The following is a 26,373-nucleotide window of genomic DNA, read 5'->3' on the forward strand; positions in this document are numbered from 1 at the left end:
TTTTATGGTTTTGGTGACCCTGTCTTTGACTTGACAAAACATTACACACAACTCTTGTAAATGTACTGTCCTAACATACTCTAAATTTATGCTTTCGCCGTAAAACCTTTTTGAAATCGTAAAACGTGGTTAGATTAAGGAGATGTTTATCTTTCAAATGGTGTAACATAGTTGTATTTTTGAAAAATTTGAATTTTGACATTTATTTGGATTCAAATTTGCCGCTCTTGAAATGCACCTGCTGTTGATGGAGTGCACCACGGGTGGCACGCTAGCGTCCCACCTAGCCCCAAGAGGTTAAGGGAAGAGATGTAAGGATCAGGGCTGAGGTAGAGGGATTTGACTGGTCAGTATATTAAGGAAAGAGAGGTAAGGATCAGGGCTGAGGTAGAGGGATTTGACTGGTCAGTGTATTAAGGGAAGAGGTAAGGATCAGGGCTGAGGTAGAGGGATTTGACTGGTCAGTGTATTAAGGGAAGAGGTAAGGATCAGGGCTGAGGTAGAGGGATTTGACTGGTCAGTGTATTAAGGGAAGAGGTAAGGATCAGGGCTGAGGTAGAGGGATTTGACTGGTCAGTGTATTAAGGGAAGAGGTAAGGATCAGGGCTGAGGTAGAGGGATTTGACTGGTCAGTGTATTAAGGGAAGAGGTAAGGATCAGGGCTGAGGTAGAGGGATTTGACTGGTCAGTATATTAAGGGAAGAGAGGTAAGGATCAGGGCTGAGGTAGAGGGATTTGACTGGTCAGTGTATTAAGGGAAAGTTTTACCGTCCAGGTCGCTCTCGAAGGTCTCTGCGGTGCTCCACTCTGTGGCGGGCCCTGAGCCGTTCACTGTGATGGCTGACACTCTGAACGTGTACTCTGTCCCCCGCTCCAGACCTGACCACAACAACACACAGATAGAAAATCAGTCAAGAAGAGTCAGACAGGAAACCCAGTTCTATTCCTCCCTCTTCTACCCAAAGTGTACCCTCGTCTTGTTCACTCCCCCCCCAATCAAGTGCTTTTAAATGTTTGAGGCGAAGTGAACAAGTAGTGCGGTCTTCTGACAGGCAGACCAAGAAATGGAATTGGGTTTGTGTGCAGAATCAGCCATAGGCTACGTCCATCAGTTTCTGCAGTTAGAAAACTGTCCCCAAACTTTCCTTCCAGTGGGCTTCTTAAAGGATGTTACTAGCAGTGCATCCCTCACTCCACCACTCAATCGAGCTGGGCATGCAGACACACTAAATATTTGAAGCCATAATATTTCAAGAGGAAGTCCAATATTTCTCTGCTTGAGTGAAGGGAAAATCTATAACTCTGTCAGGGGTGGGATCAAGAGAGAGCTCGTCGTCGTGGCGCAATTAACATTTTCCTCTTTCCAATCCAATGGGTTTGATAGAGATGAACGTTCTGCCATTGATCACGATGCGTCTGTGGAGGAATTTACACATGAGCAGTTTGAATGTAGCCCAAGCAAGCCCTTCCCGATAGAAAACTCAAAGCTGAGAAGAAAGACCACGTACTCTTCACTCCTGGAGGTGTGTGTGGAGCTGGATTCCTGCTTGGCCCACCATCCTAGCCACATTTCTGGGTAGGCTATATCACCGCCACGGGCGAGTTTTGGAAATTCAAAGTCGTGGGAACCGCCCGCTGTCTTTAAAGAACATGTAGCCGCGCTAACTGGTGCAAACATTTTCTTAAGAGTCGGATTGGACTTATCTGTTTGGACGCTAAATGCTAATCATGTCGTCTCTCCCTTCACTACTACGGGCTGTCCCTGAGGCAGACTGCTAAAAACCACCCAGACACTCCAGGCCTCCAAGGCTCTAGAAAGAAAATCTCCAGCTTAAATGCCTTTGAACCAACAAACATTCCCATTGCACCCCAAATATAATCGGGTTTGACTTTCAAGTGTGTATTCTCTTTGATGCTGTACCACACAGCGTGAGACGGGGCCAGAAAAGTTGCTGAGATGACATGTAATATTCATTGCCGTCGCTACGGTCTCTGATGATATCTATTGTACTACAGTAACAGTATAATATCAGTTTGGATGTGAGATGAGATGTTGAGAACAGGTGACTGTCTGAAGTAACACAGACGATGAAGGAAAATGATGATTCCAAACAACACGCCAGACAAAAGGCTCAGATGAAAAGCGCTCCAGTGATACAATATCTGGTCCTAAGGGACAACAGTATTCAACTTAGAGACTTCCAATTGGCTCCAAAAGCTAAACTAGCAGCAGTAGCCACAGAACCGTCGGCCTATCTGAAAACGAGACTTGTTTAAGTACATGCTAATCACTAATTACATGACTTCCCATGGAAGATACTGCATGTGCATGACTACTTCAACTCCACAATGAGTCATGTGATGAGTATGTGATTTGGTATTATAGGAGAGCTTACCGTCAATGAGTTGGAAGAGCTGGGTGCCTCCCGTGGTTTCTGCCGCCTCGCTCTTCCGCGTTCCTTTCCGGTAACGGATCTTATACCCAGTGATCTCGCCATTCTGGGCGCCTGGTGGCGGGGGCTGCCACCGGACCATGATGCTCTGGGTAGGGGGGTGGAACGACACACAGTGAGTACATAGACTAAGACACGGGGGGTTACAGTTTCTACTGCTGAACCACAGGGAAATGGTCCTATTCACAGAAAACTGACCCTTTGTTTTCAATGTCAACTTTTTCCATTCACAAATTTCATTTCACTTCCTGAATTGCAATGGAATCGAGCCCAACCCAAGGACAATACTGAATAATCTCTAGCTACTACCATTGACTTTAGAGGTGGAATGACAACCCCAGGACTTTGCAGATAAAATCACACCAGGGCAATGAGTGGGTGGTTATGGCAATACACACCATTGGTGTCCAGTAACACCACTCGCTGTGACATTGACGTCACAGGGCTAACCTGACCAAGGCTGGTGTAAGGTCAAAAGGCGACATTACACCTGCCTCACAAAGCCTTGCACCAGTCTTATACCAGTCTCACAAAGCCTTGCACCAGTCTTATACCAGTCTCACAAAGCCTTGCACCAGTCTTATACCAGTCTCACAAAGCCTTGCACCAGTCTTATACCAGTCTCACAAAGCCTTGCACCAGTCTTATACCAGTCTCACAAAGCCTTGCACCAGTCTTATACCAGTCTCACAAAGCCTTGCACCAGTCTTATACCAGCCTCACAAAGCCTTGCACCAGTCTTATACCAGCCTCACAAAGCCTTGCACCAGTCTTATACCAGTCTCACAAAGCCTTGCACCGGCCTTAAAGCAGACTGATGTTAGGAGGATAATGTAGTGGTGAAGGAGAAAAGTACAGGCTGTCTGTTGGAGAAAGGAGGAAATAAAGACATTAATAATAAATAAAGAGTGGAGGAGAGGAGCCCTGGTGAGAGGAGTGGCTCCCAGCGAGAGAGAGAGAGAGAGAGAGAAACCGCGATGGATTAAGGTCCTTAGCTGCAGGCCCTGCAGTGCACTGTGGGATGGTGTGGAGGGAGGGAGGAGAGATACTGTAGTGTGTGTGTGTGTGTGTAGGGACCGGTGGGGGGAACTCAGCGTGAGAGAGGAGTTAATTAACACTAACCCACTGTCGCTCACACACACACACAAAAACACACACAGGCGCGCCAACACTAACACACATCCGTGAGTTGGGGGAACAGTACGAATGAAATCTGTGTTCAATTAGTTTATTTCCATTTTCTTATAGTGCGTTCTGATTTCAGCGACATTCTTTCCCCTCACCCCTTCCCCCGTTCTCTAAAATATAAGTTAAATTGAGGGGGGCGGGGGGTTTGTGGTTAACATGTTGAGACTACACTTCCCCTTGTATGTTAGTTTCACCCCTCAGGCCTGGCTAGCTGACACGGCCCACAGGACAGAGCAAATTAAACAATTAAAATGAGAAATTGCATTTTGTGTTTTAATCCAATTAAAAATGTATTTTATAATGATATTCATAATGTATTCATCAATATAAAGCCATTCATTACTGGGTATCAAACAGTAACATACAGTACAAGTCTGACAAAGAAAGAATAACGCAAAACCTGATCTGATTGACCAGTAAATAGAACCAATAAGGTCACAAACCAGTTCTAGATGCAAGTCAGACTGAATCCATTTCTAAATACGTGGTACTATAGTGGTACTAAAAACACCCCCCATCTCTATAGTGGTACTAAATACAACCCCCATCTCTATAGTGGTACTAAATACAACCCCCATCTCTATAGTGGTCCTAAATACACCCCCCATCTCTATAGTGGTCCTAAATACACCCCCCATCTCTATAGTGGTACTAAATACAACCCCCATCTCTATAGTGGTACTAAATACAACCCCCATCTCTATAGTGGTCCTAAATACACCCCCCATCTCTATAGTGGTACTAAATACACCCCCCATCTCTATAGTGGTACTAAATACACCCCGCCCATCTCTATAGTGGTACTAAATACACCCCCCATCTCTATAGTGGTACTAAATACACCCCCCATCTCTATAGTGGTACTAAATACACCCCCCATCTCTATAGTGGTACTAAATACACCCCGCCCATCTCTATAGTGTTACTAAATACACCCCGCCCATCTCTATAGTGTTACTAAATACACCCCGCCCATCTCTATAGTGTTACTAAATACACCCCGCCCATCTCTATAGTGGTACTAAATACACCCCGCCCATCTCTATAGTGGTACTAAATACACCCCGCCCATCTCTATAGTGGTACTAAATACACCCCGCCCATCTCTATAGTGTTACTAAATACACCCCGCCCATCTCTATAGTGGTACTAAATACACCCCGCCCATCTCTATAGTGGCACTAAATACACCCCGCCCATCTCTATAGTGGCACTAAATACACCCCGCCCATCTCTATAGTGGTACTAAATACACCCCCCATATCTCTATAGTGGTACTAAATACACCCCCCATCTCTATAGTGGTACTAAATACACCCCGCCCATCTCTATAGTGGTACTAAATACACCCCCATCTCTATAGTGGTACTAAATACACCCCCCATCTCTATAGTGGTACTAAATACACCCCCCATCTCTATAGTGGTACTAAATACACCCCCTATCTCTATAGTGGTACTAAATACACCCCGCCCATCTCTAAAGTGGTACTAAATACACCCCGCCCATCTCTATAGTGGTACTAAATACACCCCGCCCATCTCTATAGTGGTACTAAATACACCCCCCATCTCTATAGTGGTACTAAATACACCCCGCCCATCTCTATAGTGGTACTAAATACACCCCGCCCATCTCTATAGTGGTACTAAATACACCCCCATCTCTATAGTGGTACTAAATACACCCCCCATCTCTATAGTGGTACTAAATACACCCCGCCCATCTCTAAAGTGGTACTAAATACACCCCGCCCATCTCTATAGTGGTACTAAATACACCCCGCCCATCTCTATAGTGGTACTAAATACACCGCCCATCTCTATAGTGGTACTAAATACACCGCCCATCTCTATAGTGGTACTAAATACACCCCCCATCTCTATAGTGGTACTAAATACACCCCGCCATCTCTATAGTGTTACTAAATACACCCCGCCCATCTCTATAGTGTTACTAAATACACCCCGCCCATCTCTATAGTGTTACTAAATACACCCCGCCCATCTCTATAGTGTTACTAAATACACCCCGCCCATCTCTACAGTGTTACTAAATACACCCCGCCCATCTCTACAGTGTTACTAAATACACCCCGCCCATCTCTACAGTGTTACTAAATACACCCCGCCCATCTCTACAGTGTTACTAAATACACCCCGCCCATCTCTACAGTGTTACTAAATACACCCCGCCCATCTCTACAGTGGTACTAAATACACCCCGCCCATCTCTACAGTGGTACTAAATACACCCCGCCCATCTCTACAGTGGTACTAAATACACCCCGCCCATCTCTACAGTGGTACTAAATACACCCCGCCCATCTCTACAGTGGTACTAAATACACCCCGCCCATCTCTACAGTGGCACTAAATACACCCCGCCCATCTCTACAGTGGCACTAAATACACCCCGCCCATCTCTACAGTGGTACTAAATACACCCCGCCCATCTCTACAGTGGTACTAAATACACCCCGCCCATCTCTATAGTGGTACTAAATACACCCCGCCCATCTCTATAGTGGTACTAAATACACCCCCCATCTCTATAGTGGTACTAAATACACCCCGCCCATCTCTAAAGTGGTACTAAATACACCCCGCCCATCTCTATAGTGGTACTAAATACACCCCGCCCATCTCTATAGTGGTACTAAATACACCGCCCATCTCTATAGTGGTACTAAATACACCGCCCATCTCTATAGTGGTACTAAATACACCCCCCATCTGTATAGTGGTACTAAATACACCCCGCCATCTCTATAGTGTTAACAAAATACACCCCACCCATCTCTATAGTGTTACTAAATACACCCCGCCCATCTCTATAGTGTTACTAAATACACCCCGCCCATCTCTATAGTGTTACTAAATACACCCCGCCCATCTCTATAGTGTTACTAAATACACCCCGCCCATCTCTATAGTGTTACTAAATACACCCCGCCCATCTCTATAGTGTTACTAAATACACCCCGCCCATCTCTATAGTGTTACTAAATACACCCCGCCCATCTCTATAGTGTTACTAAATACACCCCGCCCATCTCTATAGTGTTACTAAATACACCCCGCCCATCTCTACAGTGGTACTAAATACACCCCGCCCATCTCTACAGTGGTACTAAATACACCCCGCCCATCTCTACAGTGGTACTAAATACACCCCGCCCATCTCTACAGTGGCACTAAATACACCCCGCCCATCTCTACAGTGGCACTAAATACACCCCGCCCATCTCTATAGTGGTACTAAATACACCCCCCATATCTCTATAGTGGTACTAAATACACCCCCCATCTCTATAGTGGTACTAAATACACCCCGCCCATCTCTATAGTGGTACTAAATACACCCCGCCCATCTCTATAGTGGTACTAAATACACCCCGCCCATCTCTATAGTGGTACTAAATACACCCCCCATCTCTATAGTGGTACTAAATACACCCCCCATCTCTATAGTGGTACTAAATACACCCCGCCCATCTCTAAAGTGGTACTAAATACACCCCGCCCATCTCTATAGTGGTACTAAATACACCCCGCCCATCTCTATAGTGGTACTAAATACACCGCCCATCTCTATAGTGGTACTAAATACACCGCCCATCTTTAGTGGTACTAAATACACCCCCCATCTCTATAGTGGTACTAAATACACCCCCCATCTCTATAGTGGTACTAAATACACCCCCCATCTCTATAGTGTTACTAAATACACCCCCCATCTCTATAGTGTTACTAAATACACTCCGCCCATCTCTATAGTGTTACTAAATACACCCCGCCCATCTCTATAGTGTTACTAAATACACCCCGCCCATCTCTATAGTGGTACTAAATACACCCCGCCCATCTCTATAGTGGTACTAAATACACCCCGCCCATCTCTATAGTGGTACTAAATACACCCCGCCCATCTCTATAGTGGTACTAAATACACCCCGCCCATCTCTATAGTGGTACTAAATACACCCCGCCCATCTCTATAGTGGTACTAAATACACCCCGCCCATCTCTATAGTGGTACTAAATACACCCCGCCCATCTCTATAGTGGCACTAAATACACCCCGCCCATCTCTATAGTGGTACTAAATACACCCCGCCCATGTCTATAGTGGCACTAAATACACCCCGCCCATCTCTATAGTGGCACTAAATACACCCCGCCCATCTCTATAGTGGCACTAAATACACCCCGCCCATCTCTATAGTGGCACTAAATACACCCCGCCCATCTCTATAGTGGTACTAAATACACCCCCCATCTCTATAGTGGTACTAAATACACCCCGCCCATCTCTATAGTGGTACTAAATACACCCCGCCCATCTCTATAGTGGTACTAAATACACCCCGCCCATCTCTATAGTGGTACTAAATACACCCCGCCCATCTCTATAGTGGTACTAAATACACCACCCATCTCTATAGTGGTACTAAATACACCCCGCCCATCTCTAAAGTGGTACTAAATACACCCCACCCATCTCTATAGTGGTACTAAATACACCCCCCATCTCTATAGTGGTACTAAATACACCCCCCATCTCTATAGTGGTACTAAATACACCCCGCCCATCTCTATAGTGGTACTAAATACACCCCGCCCATCTCTATAGTGGTACTAAATACACCCCGCCCATCTCTATAGTGGTACTAAATACACCCCCCATCTCTATAGTGGTACTAAATACACCCCGCCCATCTCTAAAGTGGTACTAAATACACCCCGCCCATCTCTATAGTGGTACTAAATACACCCCGCCCATCTCTATAGTGGTACTAAATACACCGCCCATCTCTATAGTGGTACTAAATACACCGCCCATCTCTATAGTGGTACTAAATACACCCCCCATCTGTATAGTGGTACTAAATACACCCCGCCATCTCTATAGTGTTAACAAAATACACCCCACCCATCTCTATAGTGTTACTAAATACACCCCGCCCATCTCTATAGTGTTACTAAATACACCCCGCCCATCTCTATAGTGTTACTAAATACACCCCGCCCATCTCTATAGTGTTACTAAATACACCCCGCCCATCTCTATAGTGTTACTAAATACACCCCGCCCATCTCTATAGTGTTACTAAATACACCCCGCCCATCTCTATAGTGTTACTAAATACACCCCGCCCATCTCTACAGTGTTACTAAATACACCCCGCCCATCTCTACAGTGGTACTAAATACACCCCGCCCATCTCTACAGTGGTACTAAATACACCCCGCCCATCTCTACAGTGGTACTAAATACACCCCGCCCATCTCTACAGTGGTACTAAATACACCCCGCCCATCTCTACAGTGGCACTAAATACACCCCGCCCATCTCTACAGTGGTACTAAATACACCCCCCATATCTCTATAGTGGTACTAAATACACCCCCCATCTCTATAGTGGTACTAAATACACCCCGCCCATCTCTATAGTGGTACTAAATACACCCCGCCCATCTCTATAGTGGTACTAAATACACCCCGCCCATCTCTATAGTGGTACTAAATACACCCCCCATCTCTATAGTGGTACTAAATACCCCGCCCATCTCTATAGTGGTACTAAATACACCCCGCCCATCTCTAAAGTGGTACTAAATACACCCCGCCCATCTCTATAGTGGTACTAAATACACCCCGCCCATCTCTATAGTGGTACTAAATACACCGCCCATCTCTATAGTGGTACTAAATACACCGCCCATCTTTAGTGGTACTAAATACACCCCCCATCTCTATAGTGGTACTAAATACACCCCCCATCTCTATAGTGTTACTAAATACACCCCCCATCTCTATAGTGTTACTAAATACACCCCCCATCTCTATAGTGTTACTAAATACACCCCGCCCATCTCTATAGTGTTACTAAATACACCCCGCCCATCTCTATAGTGTTACTAAATACACCCCGCCCATCTCTATAGTGGTACTAAATACACCCCGCCCATCTCTATAGTGGTACTAAATACACCCCGCCCATCTCTATAGTGGTACTAAATACACCCCGCCCATCTCTATAGTGGTACTAAATACACCCCGCCCATCTCTATAGTGGTACTAAATACACCCCGCCCATCTCTATAGTGGTACTAAATACACCCCGCCCATCTCTATAGTGGCACTAAATACACCCCGCCCATCTCTATAGTGGCACTAAATACACCCCGCCCATCTCTATAGTGGCACTAAATACACCCCGCCCATCTCTATAGTGGCACTAAATACACCCCGCCCATCTCTATAGTGGTACTAAATACACCCCCCATCTCTATAGTGGTACTAAATACACCCCGCCCATCTCTATAGTGGTACTAAATACACCCCGCCCATCTCTATAGTGGTACTAAATACACCCCGCCCATCTCTATAGTGGTACTAAATACACCCCCCATCTCTATAGTGGTACTAAATACACCCCGCCCATCTCTAAAGTGGTACTAAATACACCCCGCCCATCTCTATAGTGGTACTAAATACACCCCCCATCTCTATAGTGGTACTAAATACACCCCCCATCTCTATAGTGGTACTAAATACACCCCGCCCATCTCTATAGTGGTACTAAATACACCCCGCCCATCTCTATAGTGGTACTAAATACACCCCGCCCATCTCTATAGTGGTACTAAATACACCCCGCCCATCTCTATAGTGGTACTAAATACACCCCCCATCTCTATAGTGGTACTAAATACACCCCGCCCATCTCTAAAGTGGTACTAAATACACCCCGCCCATCTCTATAGTGGTACTAAATACACCCCGCCCATCTCTATAGTGGTACTAAATACACCGCCCATCTCTATAGTGGTACTAAATACACCGCCCATCTTTATAGTGGTACTAAATACACCGCCCATCTCTATAGTGGTACTAAATACACCCCCCATCTCTATAGTGGTCCTAAATACACCCCCCATCTCTATAGTGGTACTAAATACAACCCCCATCTCTATAGTGGTACTAAATACAACCCCCATCTCTATAGTGGTCCTAAATACACCCCCCATCTCTATAGTGGTACTAAATACACCCCCATCTCTATAGTGGTACTAAATACACCCCGCCCATCTCTATAGTGGTACTAAATACACCCCCCATCTCTATAGTGGTACTAAATACACCCCCCATCTCTATAGTGGTACTAAATACACCCCCCATCTCTATAGTGGTACTAAATACACCCCGCCCATCTCTATAGTGTTACTAAATACACCCCGCCCATCTCTATAGTGTTACTAAATACACCCCGCCCATCTCTATAGTGTTACTAAATACACCCCGCCCATCTCTATAGTGTTACTAAATACACCCCGCCCATCTCTATAGTGGTACTAAATACACCCCGCCCATCTCTATAGTGGTACTAAATACACCCCGCCCATCTCTATAGTGTTACTAAATACACCCCGCCCATCTCTATAGTGTTACTAAATACACCCCGCCCATCTCTATAGTGGTACTAAATACACCCCGCCCATCTCTATAGTGGCACTAAATACACCCCGCCCATCTCTATAGTGGCACTAAATACACCCCGCCCATCTCTATAGTGGTACTAAATACACCCCCCATATCTCTATAGTGGTACTAAATACACCCCCCATCTCTATAGTGGTACTAAATACACCCCGCCCATCTCTATAGTGGTACTAAATACACCCCCATCTCTATAGTGGTACTAAATACACCCCCCATCTCTATAGTGGTACTAAATACACCCCCCATCTCTATAGTGGTACTAAATACACCCCCCATCTCTATAGTGGTACTAAATACACCCCGCCCATCTCTAAAGTGGTACTAAATACACCCCGCCCATCTCTATAGTGGTACTAAATACACCCCGCCCATCTCTATAGTGGTACTAAATACACCCCCCATCTCTATAGTGGTACTAAATACACCCCGCCCATCTCTATAGTGGTACTAAATACACCCCGCCCATCTCTATAGTGGTACTAAATACACCCCCATCTCTATAGTGGTACTAAATACACCCCCCATCTCTATAGTGGTACTAAATACACCCCCCATCTCTATAGTGGTACTAAATACACCCCGCCCATCTCTAAAGTGGTACTAAATACACCCCGCCCATCTCTATAGTGGTACTAAATACACCCCGCCCATCTCTATAGTGGTACTAAATACACCGCCCATCTCTATAGTGGTACTAAATACACCGCCCATCTCTATAGTGGTACTAAATACACCCCCCATCTCTATAGTGGTACTAAATACACCCCGCCATCTCTATAGTGTTACTAAATACACCCCGCCCATCTCTATAGTGTTACTAAATACACCCCGCCCATCTCTATAGTGTTACTAAATACACCCCGCCCATCTCTACAGTGTTACTAAATACACCCCGCCCATCTCTACAGTGTTACTAAATACACCCCGCCCATCTCTACAGTGTTACTAAATACACCCCGCCCATCTCTACAGTGTTACTAAATACACCCCGCCCATCTCTACAGTGTTACTAAATACACCCCGCCCATCTCTACAGTGTTACTAAATACACCCCGCCCATCTCTACAGTGGTACTAAATACACCCCGCCCATCTCTACAGTGGTACTAAATACACCCCGCCCATCTCTACAGTGGTACTAAATACACCCCGCCCATCTCTACAGTGGTACTAAATACACCCCGCCCATCTCTACAGTGGTACTAAATACACCCCGCCCATCTCTACAGTGGTACTAAATACACCCCGCCCATCTCTACAGTGGCACTAAATACACCCCGCCCATCTCTACAGTGGTACTAAATACACCCCGCCCATCTCTATAGTGGTACTAAATACACCCCGCCCATCTCTATAGTGGTACTAAATACACCCCGCCCATCTCTATAGTGGTACTAAATACACCCCCCATCTCTATAGTGGTACTAAATACACCCCGCCCATCTCTAAAGTGGTACTAAATACACCCCGCCCATCTCTATAGTGGTACTAAATACACCGCCCATCTCTATAGTGGTACTAAATACACCGCCCATCTCTATAGTGGTACTAAATACACCGCCCATCTCTATAGTGGTACTAAATACACCCCCCATCTGTATAGTGGTACTAAATACACCCCGCCATCTCTATAGTGTTAACAAAATACACCCCACCCATCTCTATAGTGTTACTAAATACACCCCGCCCATCTCTATAGTGTTACTAAATACACCCCGCCCATCTCTATAGTGTTACTAAATACACCCCGCCCATCTCTATAGTGTTACTAAATACACCCCGCCCATCTCTATAGTGTTACTAAATACACCCCGCCCATCTCTATAGTGTTACTAAATACACCCCGCCCATCTCTATAGTGTTACTAAATACACCCCGCCCATCTCTATAGTGTTACTAAATACACCCCGCCCATCTCTACAGTGGTACTAAATACACCCCGCCCATCTCTACAGTGGTACTAAATACACCCCGCCCATCTCTACAGTGGTACTAAATACACCCCGCCCATCTCTACAGTGGTACTAAATACACCCCGCCCATCTCTACAGTGGCACTAAATACACCCCGCCCATCTCTACAGTGGCACTAAATACACCCCGCCCATCTCTACAGTGGCACTAAATACACCCCGCCCATCTCTATAGTGGTACTAAATACACCCCCCATATCTCTATAGTGGTACTAAATACACCCCCCATCTCTATAGTGGTACTAAATACACCCCGCCCATCTCTATAGTGGTACTAAATACACCCCGCCCATCTCTATAGTGGTACTAAATACACCCCGCCCATCTCTATAGTGGTACTAAATACACCCCCCATCTCTATAGTGGTACTAAATACACCCCCCATCTCTATAGTGGTACTAAATACACCCCGCCCATCTCTAAAGTGGTACTAAATACACCCCGCCCATCTCTATAGTGGTACTAAATACACCCCGCCCATCTCTATAGTGGTACTAAATACACCGCCCATCTCTATAGTGGTACTAAATACACCGCCCATCTTTAGTGGTACTAAATACACCCCCCATCTCTATAGTGGTACTAAATACACCCCCCATCTCTATAGTGTTACTAAATACACCCCCCATCTCTATAGTGTTACTAAATACACCCCCCATCTCTATAGTGTTACTAAATACACCCCGCCCATCTCTATAGTGTTACTAAATACACCCCGCCCATCTCTATAGTGTTACTAAATACACCCCGCCCATCTCTATAGTGGTACTAAATACACCCCGCCCATCTCTATAGTGGTACTAAATACACCCCGCCCATCTCTATAGTGGTACTAAATACACCCCGCCCATCTCTATAGTGGTACTAAATACACCCCGCCCATCTCTATAGTGGTACTAAATACACCCCGCCCATCTCTATAGTGGTACTAAATACACCCCGCCCATCTCTATAGTGGTACTAAATACACCCCGCCCATCTCTATAGTGGCACTAAATACACCCCGCCCATCTCTATAGTGGCACTAAATACACCCCGCCCATCTCTATAGTGGCACTAAATACACCCCGCCCATCTCTATAGTGGCACTAAATACACCCCGCCCATCTCTATAGTGGTACTAAATACACCCCCCATCTCTATAGTGGTACTAAATACACCCCGCCCATCTCTATAGTGGTACTAAATACACCCCGCCCATCTCTATAGTGGTACTAAATACACCCCGCCCATCTCTATAGTGGTACTAAATACACCCCGCCCATCTCTATAGTGGTACTAAATACACCCCCCATCTCTATAGTGGTACTAAATACACCCCGCCCATCTCTAAAGTGGTACTAAATACACCCCGCCCATCTCTATAGTGGTACTAAATACACCCCGCCCATCTCTATAGTGGTACTAAATACACCGCCCATCTTTATAGTGGTACTAAATACACCGCCCATCTTTATAGTGGTACTAAATACACCGCCCATCTCTATAGTGGTACTAAATACACCCCCCATCTCTATAGTGGTACTAAATACACCCCCCATCTCTATAGTGGTACTAAATACACCCCCCATCTCTATAGTGGTACTAAATACACCGCCCATCTTTATACTGGTACTAAGAGATATTTACAACTAGCAACATCTAAACCTTTAAAGGAGGAGGCAGGTTAGAGATTGATTTTGCTACTATAGCCAGTGTAAAGGACGTCACGCTGCTTGCTTAGCGAGTACCACTTCCTCCTGATTGGGCTCATGTCGAGGCTCCAACCCAGGACCTCTGCCTTGATAGCACACGTGACCACCCTCCTGAAGCGTCTTACCAGTTGGCGACACGGTAAAACCTAGCTATTGGCTGGCTTCAGTGGGGACCCTTCAGGCTGAGGAGGAAGTTTAATATCTCCATGTGCTGCAGCAGCAAGAGGTCCTGACTCAGTTTAACACATCTCCATGTGCTGCAGCAGCAAGAGGTCCTGATTCCTGACTCATTCACAAACGGACACAAGTAAGCTGGATAGAAAGCCTTCCTGTGGGAGATGAGCCTCTAGATGGGTGAGGCTGTAGGAGTTGAACAGGAGGTGTGATAGAGAGAGAGAGACAAAAGCCTTCAGACAGGCCCAGTCTCCAGCCACTTGCTGGGTGGATCGATACAGGATTCAAGCACAACGCTAGCAGTCTGAGTATGAGCTGAGCCCACTGACAAGAGCTAATGGCATGGAAAACAGGGTTAGGCCCACAGCTATCACATCACCTGCGAGGTAAGGAGAGTGTCTGTGTGCTAAAGAGAAGTGCCTGACTAGTGCTTACCTTTGAGTTGTGAACTTCCACAGTGAGGTTTTGAGGAGGGGCACTGGGAACTGTAGGGGTAAAAACAAGGTGTTTTACTCTTTAGAACTCAAGAGAGATCACCTCAACACACCAGGTCTTTAACCTCTTCCTCTTCCAAAGGAGCCCGTTGTGATCTACCCATTTCTCCTATGAGAGAGGAAGAGTTCCGCTCCTTCATCTGTCCCCTGCTTACCATCAGACAGGGTGGTGACGGTGATGTCTCCTGTGGACACTCCCGGGCCGTGCTTGTTGAAGGCCACCACTCTGATGCTGTACTCTGTGAACTTCTTCAGACCCATCAAGGTGTAGGACAGAGCTCCAGCGTCTATGTCCTGAGAGGTTGAAAAGAGACGTGGTATACAAAGTTAAGTAGTGCTTCTATAGATTTATGTTTTGTACTACTACTACCACCATCACCACTACTACCACCACCACCACCACCACCACCACTACTACCACCATCATCACCATCACTACTATCACCACCGCTACTATTACTACCACCGCTACAACTACTACCACCGCCACTACTATCACCACCGCTACTATCACCACTAATACCACCGCTACAACTACTACTAACACCACTACCACTATCACCACTACCACCACTATCACCACTACCACCACTATCACCACTACCACCACTATCACCATCACCACTACCACTATCACCACTACCACTATCACCACTACCTGGTCCCGTGTGGCTCAGTTGGTAGAGCATGGTGTTTGCAACGCCAGGGTTGTGGGTTCGATTCCCACGGGGGACCAGTATGCGGAAAAAATTTATGAAATGCATGTATTCACTACTGTAAGTCGCTCTGGATAAGAGCGTCTGCTAAATGCCTAAAATGTAAATGTAAAATGTACCACTACTACTACTACTATCACCACCACTACTACTACCACTTCTACTAGCCTTCCCTGTAGCTCAGTTGGTAGAGCAGTTGGTAGAGCATGGTGTTTGCAACACCAGGGTTGTGGGTTTGATTCCCACGGGGGGCCAGCACAGATAAAAAATGTATGAAATGTATGCATTCACTACTGTAAGTCGCTCTGGATAAGAGTGTCTGCTAAATGACGTAAATGTAATGTAAATGTACTATCACCCCTACCACTATCACCACCAATACTACTACTAGTACTACTACTACTACCACCCCTACCACAATCACCACAACTACTACTACTACCACCACAACTACTATCACCCCTACCACTATCACCACTACTACTACTACTACCACTACTACTACTATCACTACCATCACTACTACCACCACTAGTACTACTATCACCACTACCACAACTACTATCACCACCACCACTACTACTACTACTACCACAACAACTAGTACTACTACTACTACCACTACCATCACTACTACCACTACGACTACTATCACCACAACTAGTACTATCACCACTACTACTATCATCACTACCACCACGACTAGTACTACTACCACCACCACTACTACTACCACTATCACCACCACCACAACTAGTACTACTATCACCACTACTACTATCACCACCACAACTAGTACTACTATCACTGCTACCACCACCACTAGTACTACTATCACTACCACCACTACTACCACCACCACTAATACTAATACCACTGCTACTACTACTACCACTACTATCACCACAACTAGTACTACTATCACCACTACCTCTACTACTACTACCACCACAACTAGTACTACTATCACCACCACAACTAGTACTACTACTACCACCACCACCACCACCACCACTACTACTACTACCACCACTACTACCACCACCACCACTACTACTACTACCACCACCACTACTACCACCACCACTACTACTACTACCACCACAACTAGTACTACTACCACCACAACTAGTACTACTACCACCACAACTAGTACTACTACCACCACCACAACTAGTACTACTATCACCACAACTAGTACTACTATCACCACCGCCATCACCACTACTAACACCACCATCGCTACCACTACCACTACTATCATCACCCCTACTACCACCATCACCACCATTATTACTGTCACCACCACTATCATTATTACTACTACTACCACTATCACAATCACCACCACTACTACTATCATCACCACTACTACTACTATCACCACCACTACTACTGCCGCCACCACCACCACTACTACTACAGCTGCTACTGCCACACACATAACCCCCGCACCCGCATAAACCCACTCACCCACCATATCTAAAAATAAGCTAATTTTCATTCAGCCCTTTTGTATACTGTATAGTGACACTAACCAGGTCTCCATCCACCTTTTCATGCAGTAAAGTCCATGTTGGATACAAAATGTCACGACAGCCCTGATGGAAAGAGCTAATTTGTCGTTAAACTTTCCAAATGTCCAGAAAACAAAATTCGCTAGACAAGGTGGGATCTTTTTGTGTCAGTAAAATTAATTATGCGCGAAATGCTGGTGGAAACACCTTTATGCGCAAATATTGATATAATAGCAATCACATGACATGGAGAGGATCTGTGTCTGCACTACGTACTCACTACTGGTGTCCCCAAGGGCTCGGTTCTTGGCCCTCTTCTCTCTATACACCAAGTCACTCGGCTCCGTCATATCCTCACATGGTCTCTCCCACCATTGCCATGCGGATGACAACTACTTTTCTGCTTCCTCCCTTCTGACACCTACACTACCGTTCAAAAGTTTGGGGTCACTTAGAAATGTCCTTGTTTTGTCAATCAAAATCACATCAAATTGATCAGAAATAGTGTCGACTAGTGATGCACCGATGAGACACTTTTGGCCGATACGATACTGATATTTTCCTTGCCAAAAAAAACAATACCGATAAGCATTCTAGTACAGTTAAATAGTTAACACACACACATGGACGCAGCGGTCCAAGGCACTACATCTCAGTGCAAGAGGCTTCACTACAGTCCCTGATTCGAATCCAGGGTGTATCACATCGGGCCGTGAATGGGAGTCCTATCGGGCAGCGCACAATTGGCCCAGCATCGTCCGGGTCATTATTGTAAATAAGAATTTGTTCTTAACTGACTTGCCTAGTTAAATAAAGGTTACACACACACACACACACCAAAAGGTTATTTTGTTGGCATTTATGCATGTCCCATTACCAGTAAAACATAATCAAAACCTATTTCTTTCACTTACTTGATGTGCTGTTTCACTGTTCATTTGTTCAGTCGTTTCATTTTCAACAAAGATTTCCATGGAAAGCCGTTTGGGTCTTTGCGTGTCAAAAAGATATACACGTCAAATAACACTATTAGACGTGTCAAATAACACTATTAGACGTGTCAAATAACACTATTAGACGTGTCAAATAACATGACAATCTGTTTCAATAGCTAGCTACCACCTAAAACAACAAATTTATAAGACAGTTCTTATTTCATTAATGGTGGTCGGACCCATCTATGTGAAGCTAGCCACAATAAGGATTAGCCACAATAGTGGACTTTGCGATTATCCTTTAAAATAGATAGGCATAATTCTACTATTTGTATTCATTTGCATCACTGTCAATGACATACTTTTATTTTGAAGGAAAACCGCAAATTCCACTATTGTGCCTATGTAACAGTGTAGGTTCCGTCCCTCTCTTCGCCCCAACCCGGGCTCGAACCAGGGACCCTCTGCACACATCAACAACTGACACCCCACGAAGCATCGTTACCATCGCGCCACAAAAGCCGCGGCCCTTGCAAGGGGAAACCCTACTTCAAGTCTCAGAGCGAGTGACGTCACTGATTGAAACGCTATTAGCGCGCACCACCGCTAACTAACTAGCCATTTCACATCGGTTACACTTAATCCTTATTGTGGCTAGCTTCACAACACATAACCCGGTCAGGTCGAGCCTCACTAGCCAGATGAAGCTAGCTGGCTGCTTATAACGTTAGCTTTGGGCAACAGGGTTAAGTAGCTGGCTAGCTATTTATTTTCATGAACTGAAGTTCAATTTCAATAGGCGAACAACAAGTGGCAACCTAGCTAGTACGTACTCACAAGGATTCCTAAATCATTGCTAAGAATAATGAAAATGACTGCAGTTCTCAGGCTGGTTGTATTGGTGCTAGCTAGGTACCAAGCTAAAGCTAGCTACCCCAGAAGTTGCGGTCGAACAAATTATGCTTTATTACTAACGCGGTATTGTAAACACATCGTTCGTGGCCGATGTTTGCAGACTTTTTAGTACAGCTTTGACAGTGCTACTGTATATTTTTTGACACGCAAAGACCCAAACGGCGTTCCATAGTATGTCGTGAAGCTAATAGTGACGCTATTACTGTGTAACTCCGGTAGGGCAACATCTGAAAAATAGCGCACTTGGTAGTGTGTACCGGTGCTCGACCAGTCTGCGAAAGCTAACATCACCCACGACAGAGAACGGTTGATTGTCAAGGGCAATGAATTCCATTATATTGGCTTTAATGGATTTCGCCTTTGAGTTGTCTCACTGAAATGTTCTTACTTTTTCAAATGTCTTGTTGACTGCTCGATCCACACAGCAGAGATTGTGGGCTAGTTTAGGAATGCTATGTTGCACTTATAGCGCAAAATTTTACGTGGCACCATTACGTCATGTGCCTTCGTTAAATTGGTATGCATGTCAGCTTTGACATCAGTTTTGTACATCAGGTGTTAAACTAGACATAGGCCGATACCAATGTTGGCATTTTTAGCTAATATCGGCCTATTACAATATGTTCACCGATATATCGTGCATCCCTAGTGTAGACATTGTTAATGTTGTAAATGACTATTGTAGCTGGAAACGGCAGATTTTTAATGGAATATCGACATAGGCGTTCAGAGGCCCATTATCAGAAACTCCTGTGTTCCAATGGCAGGTTGTGTTAGCTAATCCAAGTTTATCATTTTAAAATTATGTTAGCACAGATAAAAACTTGTGCTGATTAAAGCAGCAATAAAACTGGCCTTCTTTAAACTAGTTGAGTATCTGGAGCATCAGCATTTGTGGGTTCGAGTACAGGCTCAAAATGTCCAGAAACAAAGGACTTGCTTCTGAAACTCATCAGTCTATTCTTGTTCTGAGAAATTAAGGCTATTCCATGTGAGAAATTGCCAAGAAACTGAAGATCTCGTACAACGCTGTGTACTACTCCCTTCACAGAACAGCGCAAACTGGCTCTAACCAGAATAGAAAGAGGAGTGGGAGGCACCGGTGCACAACTGAGCAAGAGGACAAGTACATTAGAGTGTCTAGTTTGAAAAAACAGACGCCTCACAAGTCCTCAACTGGCAGCTTCATTAAATAGTACCCACAAAACACCAGTCTCAACGTCAACAGTGAAGAGGCGACTCTGGGATGCTGGCCTTCTAGGCAGAGTTGTAAAGAAAAAGCCATATCTGAGACTGACCAATAAAAAGAAAAGATGAAAATGGGCAGAAGAACACAGACACTGGACAGAGGAACTCTGCCTTCAAGGCCAGTGTCTGTTCTTAATCTTTTCTTTTATGATGAACTTCACAGGGTGGTGAAAGCGCACGGTGATGAGCTTCATGCTCCTTTCCAATAAATATCAAGGGTCTAATTCTGATGACATGATAAAATAATCTTGCTCTTTTTGTCCATAATAATCTTATCATGTAGGCTATACACACATTGTATCTGCGAGCTGTTGTCTATAGTGCACATGCCAAGACCAGAGTTGGCACATTCACTATATAACGCAACATTTTTTGTGACAAAACCATCAGTCGTTGGAAATGCGATAGAAACACATTGAACTTTTTTTAAATTTTTTCGGTACATGGGAGTTTAACCGCAAAAGTTCTTTTATGGGCACTACGTCATCACGCACAGCCTTTTAACCGCAACAAGTACATTTGATAGAAACAGTTATCTGGTGTGAAAATGTGCATATTGTTCTGATGCAGATTTTTGAATATTTGCATAAAATCTGTTGCCAATTGGATGGAAACCTAACTACTTATTTTAAAGAGCCCCTTCTATTTGGGGACCGCCCTAATCTTCATCCCTGGGTAGTAAAACCACAGTGTCTAACTGTTCAACTGAAGTCAGGCGCGCCATTGTGACAGCTTCCTCCCTGTAGACATGCCACTTCCTGAAGCCTTCCCCGTCTCAATAATTCATCCACTCTAACACCCCGTTAGCTACCCTGTTCTCTGGATTCAACCTTTGTTCCTCTCTTCAGATAAAGAGATAGTCTGATCAGCCTCTTCTCTTCCTGTCAGCCTCTCTCTCTCTCCTCTAGGGAGCGAGGGATGGCAGCAGCAACAGCATCATTACTCGTTGTGCTGGCTGACATTTCATCCATTATCATATTAAAGGCTCTTTAACGCCTGGCTGGTTGGGCTGGCAGGGCTGGATGACTCAGGAGGCTGTGCTGCGGTGCGCTGCACTGTGGCCTGCTGGGAGACTGGGGAATAGGGAGGGTGGTGCTGCCAGCTTTCTGATAGAGTGGGAATAGAGCAGAGGCTTTGGCGCTTTGGGGAACAGGAGTTTCAAGGCAGTCTACTGGGCTGTGACAGAGCTGGGACACTTCAATGGGCTATATGGTGCTGATATATCGCTGATGCTAATCCGGAAAAAGCAACGGTTAATTTCGCTGTTCTGTTTTGCTTGTTTGCAGTCTTCTTGTTACACCATCACAAAACTAATCTCTCTCACAGAATATGATGGATCACTATTTCAACATATAGGGCCATCTAACTCCCAACCCATCACACTGGGTCTTACCTGTTCCAGGTCCAGACCCTTCTCCATGTAGTAGACCTTGTAGGTGAGGACGTCGCCGTTGCCAGTGAGGGGCGTGTCCCAGCTGAGGGTGACGGAGGTGGGTGTGGTCGACACAGCCTGGAGGTTGGGGGCGGGGCCAGGAACCTGCACTGGAAACACCAAAGGAAACAGCGGACACTTAGTATGAATCCCAAAATAAAAAAGACACAGGAAGGCATTTTCCCCCCAAATCTCAATATTTGTATTTTTTTCATATGTAAGCCATATCATAAAACCACACTTGCACAAAACCACACTCTCATTCAATCACTTGGAGACAATTCGGTCCCAATTTGAAAGACTGACATTTTGGAATGTCCCCCTGTTTATTTCTGTAACCGCAAAGCCTGACACACATGCTGTGGTCATTCCCCCACATCATCCCACCAATCCCCCTAGCATGGTATTCCAGTAGGGGAGAGGGGGGAGCGGGGAGAGACAGGGTCATGCTTGGTTTAGAGAGGAATTTATTTGAAGTATTAAGTTAATTGGAATTGGTTAGCAGAGAGAGAGAGGCTGGGACTAAACCAAGTGGTTGAGGAGGGAGGGGGGTGTTTCCATTGTTGTTTGCTCTACAGGGACGTGAGTCATTACATTCAATTAACAGCTCTGGTGCCGGCCGGCGTAGCTGTTTAACATGAGACTGTGGTAGCAGGTGTGGAGAGCCACACATCTACTAGAGGATGTAGTCTCTAGAGGGATAACGAAAGGGTCTGAGAAACTGAGCTGTGTGGCAAATGTAATGCATCATTAACCATACTTAGTCCTCAAGAGAGAACTTCTGTGGTGTTGAGGATGTTGTGTGAATGCATGTACACTACCGTTCAAAAGTGTGGGGTCACTTAGAAATGTCCTTGTTATTGAAAGAAAATCCAATTTTTGGTCCATTAAAATAACATCAAATTGATCAGAAATACAGTGTAGAGATTGTTAATGTTGTAAATGACTATTGTAGCTGGAAACGGCAGATTTTTAATGGAATATCTACATAGGCGTACAGAGGCCCCTTTTCAGCAACCATCACTCCTGTATTCCAATGGCACGTTGTGTTAGCTAATCCAAGTTCGTCATTTTAAAAGGCTAATTGAGCATTAGAAAACCCTTTTGCAATTATGTTAGCATAGCTGAAAACTGTTGTGCAGATTAAAGAAGCAATATAACTGGCCTTCTTTAGACTAGTTGAGTATCTGGAGCATCAGCATTTGTGGGTCCGATTACAGGCTCAAAATGTCCAGAAACAAAGACCTTTCTTCTGAAACTCGTCAGTCTATTCTTGTTCTAAGAAATGAAGGCTATTCCATGCGAGAAATTGTCAAGAAAGTGAAGATCTCGTACAACGCTGTGTGCTACTCCCTTCACAGAACAGCGCAAACTGGCTCTAACCAGAATAGAAAGAGGAGTGGGAGGGCCCAGGGCACAACTGAGCAAGAGGACAAGTACATTAGTGTCTAGTTTGAGAAACAGACACCTCACAAGTCCTCAACTGGCAGCTTCATTAAATAGTACCCACAAAATACCAGTCTCAACGTCAACAGTGAAGACAAGACTAATAGACAATTTTTAACATTTTCTTTCAAAAACAAGGACATTTCTAAGTGACCCCAAACTTTTGAATGGTAGAGTATATACAGTACCAGTCAAAAGTTTTAGAACACCTACTCATTCAAGGGTTTTTCTTTATTTTTACTATTTTCTACATTGTAGAATAGTGAAGACCTCAAAACTATGAAATAACACATATGGAATCATGGAGTAACCAAAAAAGTGTTAAACAAATCAAAATACACTGTATACACACACACACGGAACAAATAGCAGTGTTTTAACAGACAGACCATGTTGTTTCTATATGTAATACAAACTACGCCTTTGTCCAACAAACATGGAAAATACTTGAGACCCCAGTTTCACTGACAAATACCCCAATTCTTCTCTAAGGGAAAGGAACATGTACCTTCGCTGTGTGTTAGCTGCAGATATGCCCGGTAGTACACGGAGGATCTCATTTGTCAGTATATATAGTAGGTGTCTGGTGTGTGTAAACTATATACAGTGAGGGATGCAGTGTGGTTGGTCCAGGTCTGGTTCTTGGAATCAGGTCAACAGTTTAAACCTTCATTTCTAACCTAGAAGAGATGCTGTCAGACAGACAGACACATTTGTCCCTGGCACTGGCTGCCCCCTTTGCTATCCCCATGGGTAGTTAGGCTCCCGCCGGCACACATTATGGAGTGCCAGGTGCAAAGGACACAGGTAGAGAGGAAGAGACTGACCCAGAAACTGGGCAACGGCTGAGCCGTGATGGCGGGAGAGAGGAGGAGAGATTAATAGGCTGAGCAGTGACGGGGGAGAGAGAAGGAGAGATGAAAAGGCTGAGCCGTGACGAGGGAGAGAGAAGGAGAGATTAATAGGCTGAGCCGTGACGAGGGAGAGAGGAGACATTAATAGGCTGAGCCGTGACAAGGGAGAGAGGAGAGATTAATAGGCTGAGCCGTGACGAGGGAGAGAGAAGGAGAGATGAATAGGCTGAGCCGTGACGGGGGAGAGATGAATAGGCTGAGCCGTGGCGGGGGAGAGAGAAGGAGAGATGAATAGGCTGAGCCGTGGCGGGGGAGAGAGAAGGAGAGATTAATAGGCTGAGCCGTGACGAGGGAGAGAGAAGGAGAGATGAATAGGCTGAGCGGTAACGAGGGAGAGAGAAGGAGAGATGAATAGGCTGAGCCGTGATGGCGGGAGAGAGGAGGAGAGATGAATAGGCTGAGCCGTGATGGCGGGAGAGAGAAGGAGAGATGAATAGGCTGAGCCGTGACGAGGGAGAGATGAATAGGCTGAGCCGTGACGGGGGAGAGAGAAGGAGAGATGAATAGGCTGAGCCGTGACGAGGGAGAGATGAATAGGCTGAGCCGTGGCGGGGGAGAGAGAAGGAGAGATGAATAGGCTGAGCCGTGACGAGGGAGAGATGAATAGGCTGAGCCGTGGCGGGGGAGAGAGAAGGCGAGATGAATAGGCTGAGCCGTGGCGAGGGAGAGATGAATAGGCTGAGCCGTGGCGGGGGAGAGATGAATAGGCTGAGCCGTGGCGGGGGAGAGATGAATAGGCTGAGCCGTGGCGGGGGAGAGATGAATAGGCTGAGCCGTGGCGGGGGAGAGAGAAGGAGAGATGAATAGGCTGAGCCGTGGCGGGGGAGAGAGAAGGAGAGATGAATAGGCTGAGCCGTGGCGGGGGAGAGAGAAGGAGAGATGAATAGGCTGAGCCGTGACGAGGGAGAGATGAATAGGCTGAGCCGTGGCGGGGGAGAGAGAAGGAGAGATGAATAGGCTGAGCCGTGACGAGGGAGAGATGAATAGGCTGAGCCGTGACGGGGGAGAGAGAAGGAGAGATGAATAGGCTGAGCCGTGACGAGGGAGAGATGAATAGGCTGAGCCGTGACGGGGGAGAGAGAAGGAGAGATGAATAGGCTGAGCCGTGACGAGGGAGAGAGAAGGAGAGATGAATAGGCTGAGCCGTGACGAGGGAGAGAGAAGGAGAGATGAATAGGCTGAGCCGTGGCGAGGGAGAGAGAAGGAGAGATGAATAGGCTGAGCCGTGACGAGGGAGAGAGAAGGAGAGATGAATAGGCTGAGCCGTGACGAGGGAGAGATGAATAGGCTGAGCCGTGGCGGGGGAGAGAGAAGGAGAGATTAATAGGCTGAGCCGTGACGAGGGAGAGAGAAGGAGAGATGAATAGGCTGAGCCGTGACGGGGAGAGAGAAGGAGAGATGAATAGGCTGAGCCGTGACGAGGGAGAGATGAATAGGCTGAGCCGTGACGGGGGAGAGAGAAGGAGAGATGAATAGGCTGAGCCGTGACGAGGGAGAGAGAAGGAGAGATGAATAGGCTGAGCCGTGACGAGGGAGAGAGAAGGAGAGATTAATAGGCTGAGCCGTGGCGGGGGAGAGAGAAGGAGAGATGAATAGGCTGAGCCGTGACGAGGGAGAGAGAAGGAGAGATGAATAGGCTGAGCCGTGACGAGGGAGAGAGAAGGAGAGATTAATAGGCTGAGCCGTGACGAGGGAGAAAGAAGGAGAGATGAATAGGCTGAGCCGTGACGGGGGAGAGATGAATAGGCTGAGCCGTGGCGGGGGAGA

General features: G+C 45.8%; 1 protein-coding gene across 14 annotated transcripts in view; it reads right to left on the reverse strand.

The window, feature by feature from the left end:
- The window catches only part of LOC106568778 (neogenin), a 271,322-nt gene that overhangs the window by 35,830 nt on the left and 209,119 nt on the right, over positions 1-26,373 (reverse strand). For all 14 annotated transcript variants that reach the window (XM_082969724.1, XM_082969719.1, XM_082969717.1 and 11 more), the window contains exons 10-14: positions 22,208-22,356; positions 15,639-15,777; positions 15,425-15,474; positions 2,397-2,541; positions 769-879 (exon numbers count right to left, since the gene is read on the reverse strand). In XM_082969724.1, coding sequence (XP_082825850.1) covers positions 769-879; positions 2,397-2,541; positions 15,425-15,474; positions 15,639-15,777; positions 22,208-22,356 — 594 coding nt within the window. The remainder of the gene's footprint in view (positions 1-768; positions 880-2,396; positions 2,542-15,424; positions 15,475-15,638; positions 15,778-22,207; positions 22,357-26,373) is intronic.

Source organism: Salmo salar, chromosome 26 (assembly GCF_965601325.2).
Source record: "Salmo salar chromosome 26, fSalSal1, whole genome shotgun sequence".
NCBI classification, from domain to species: Eukaryota; Metazoa; Chordata; class Actinopteri; order Salmoniformes; family Salmonidae; genus Salmo; species Salmo salar.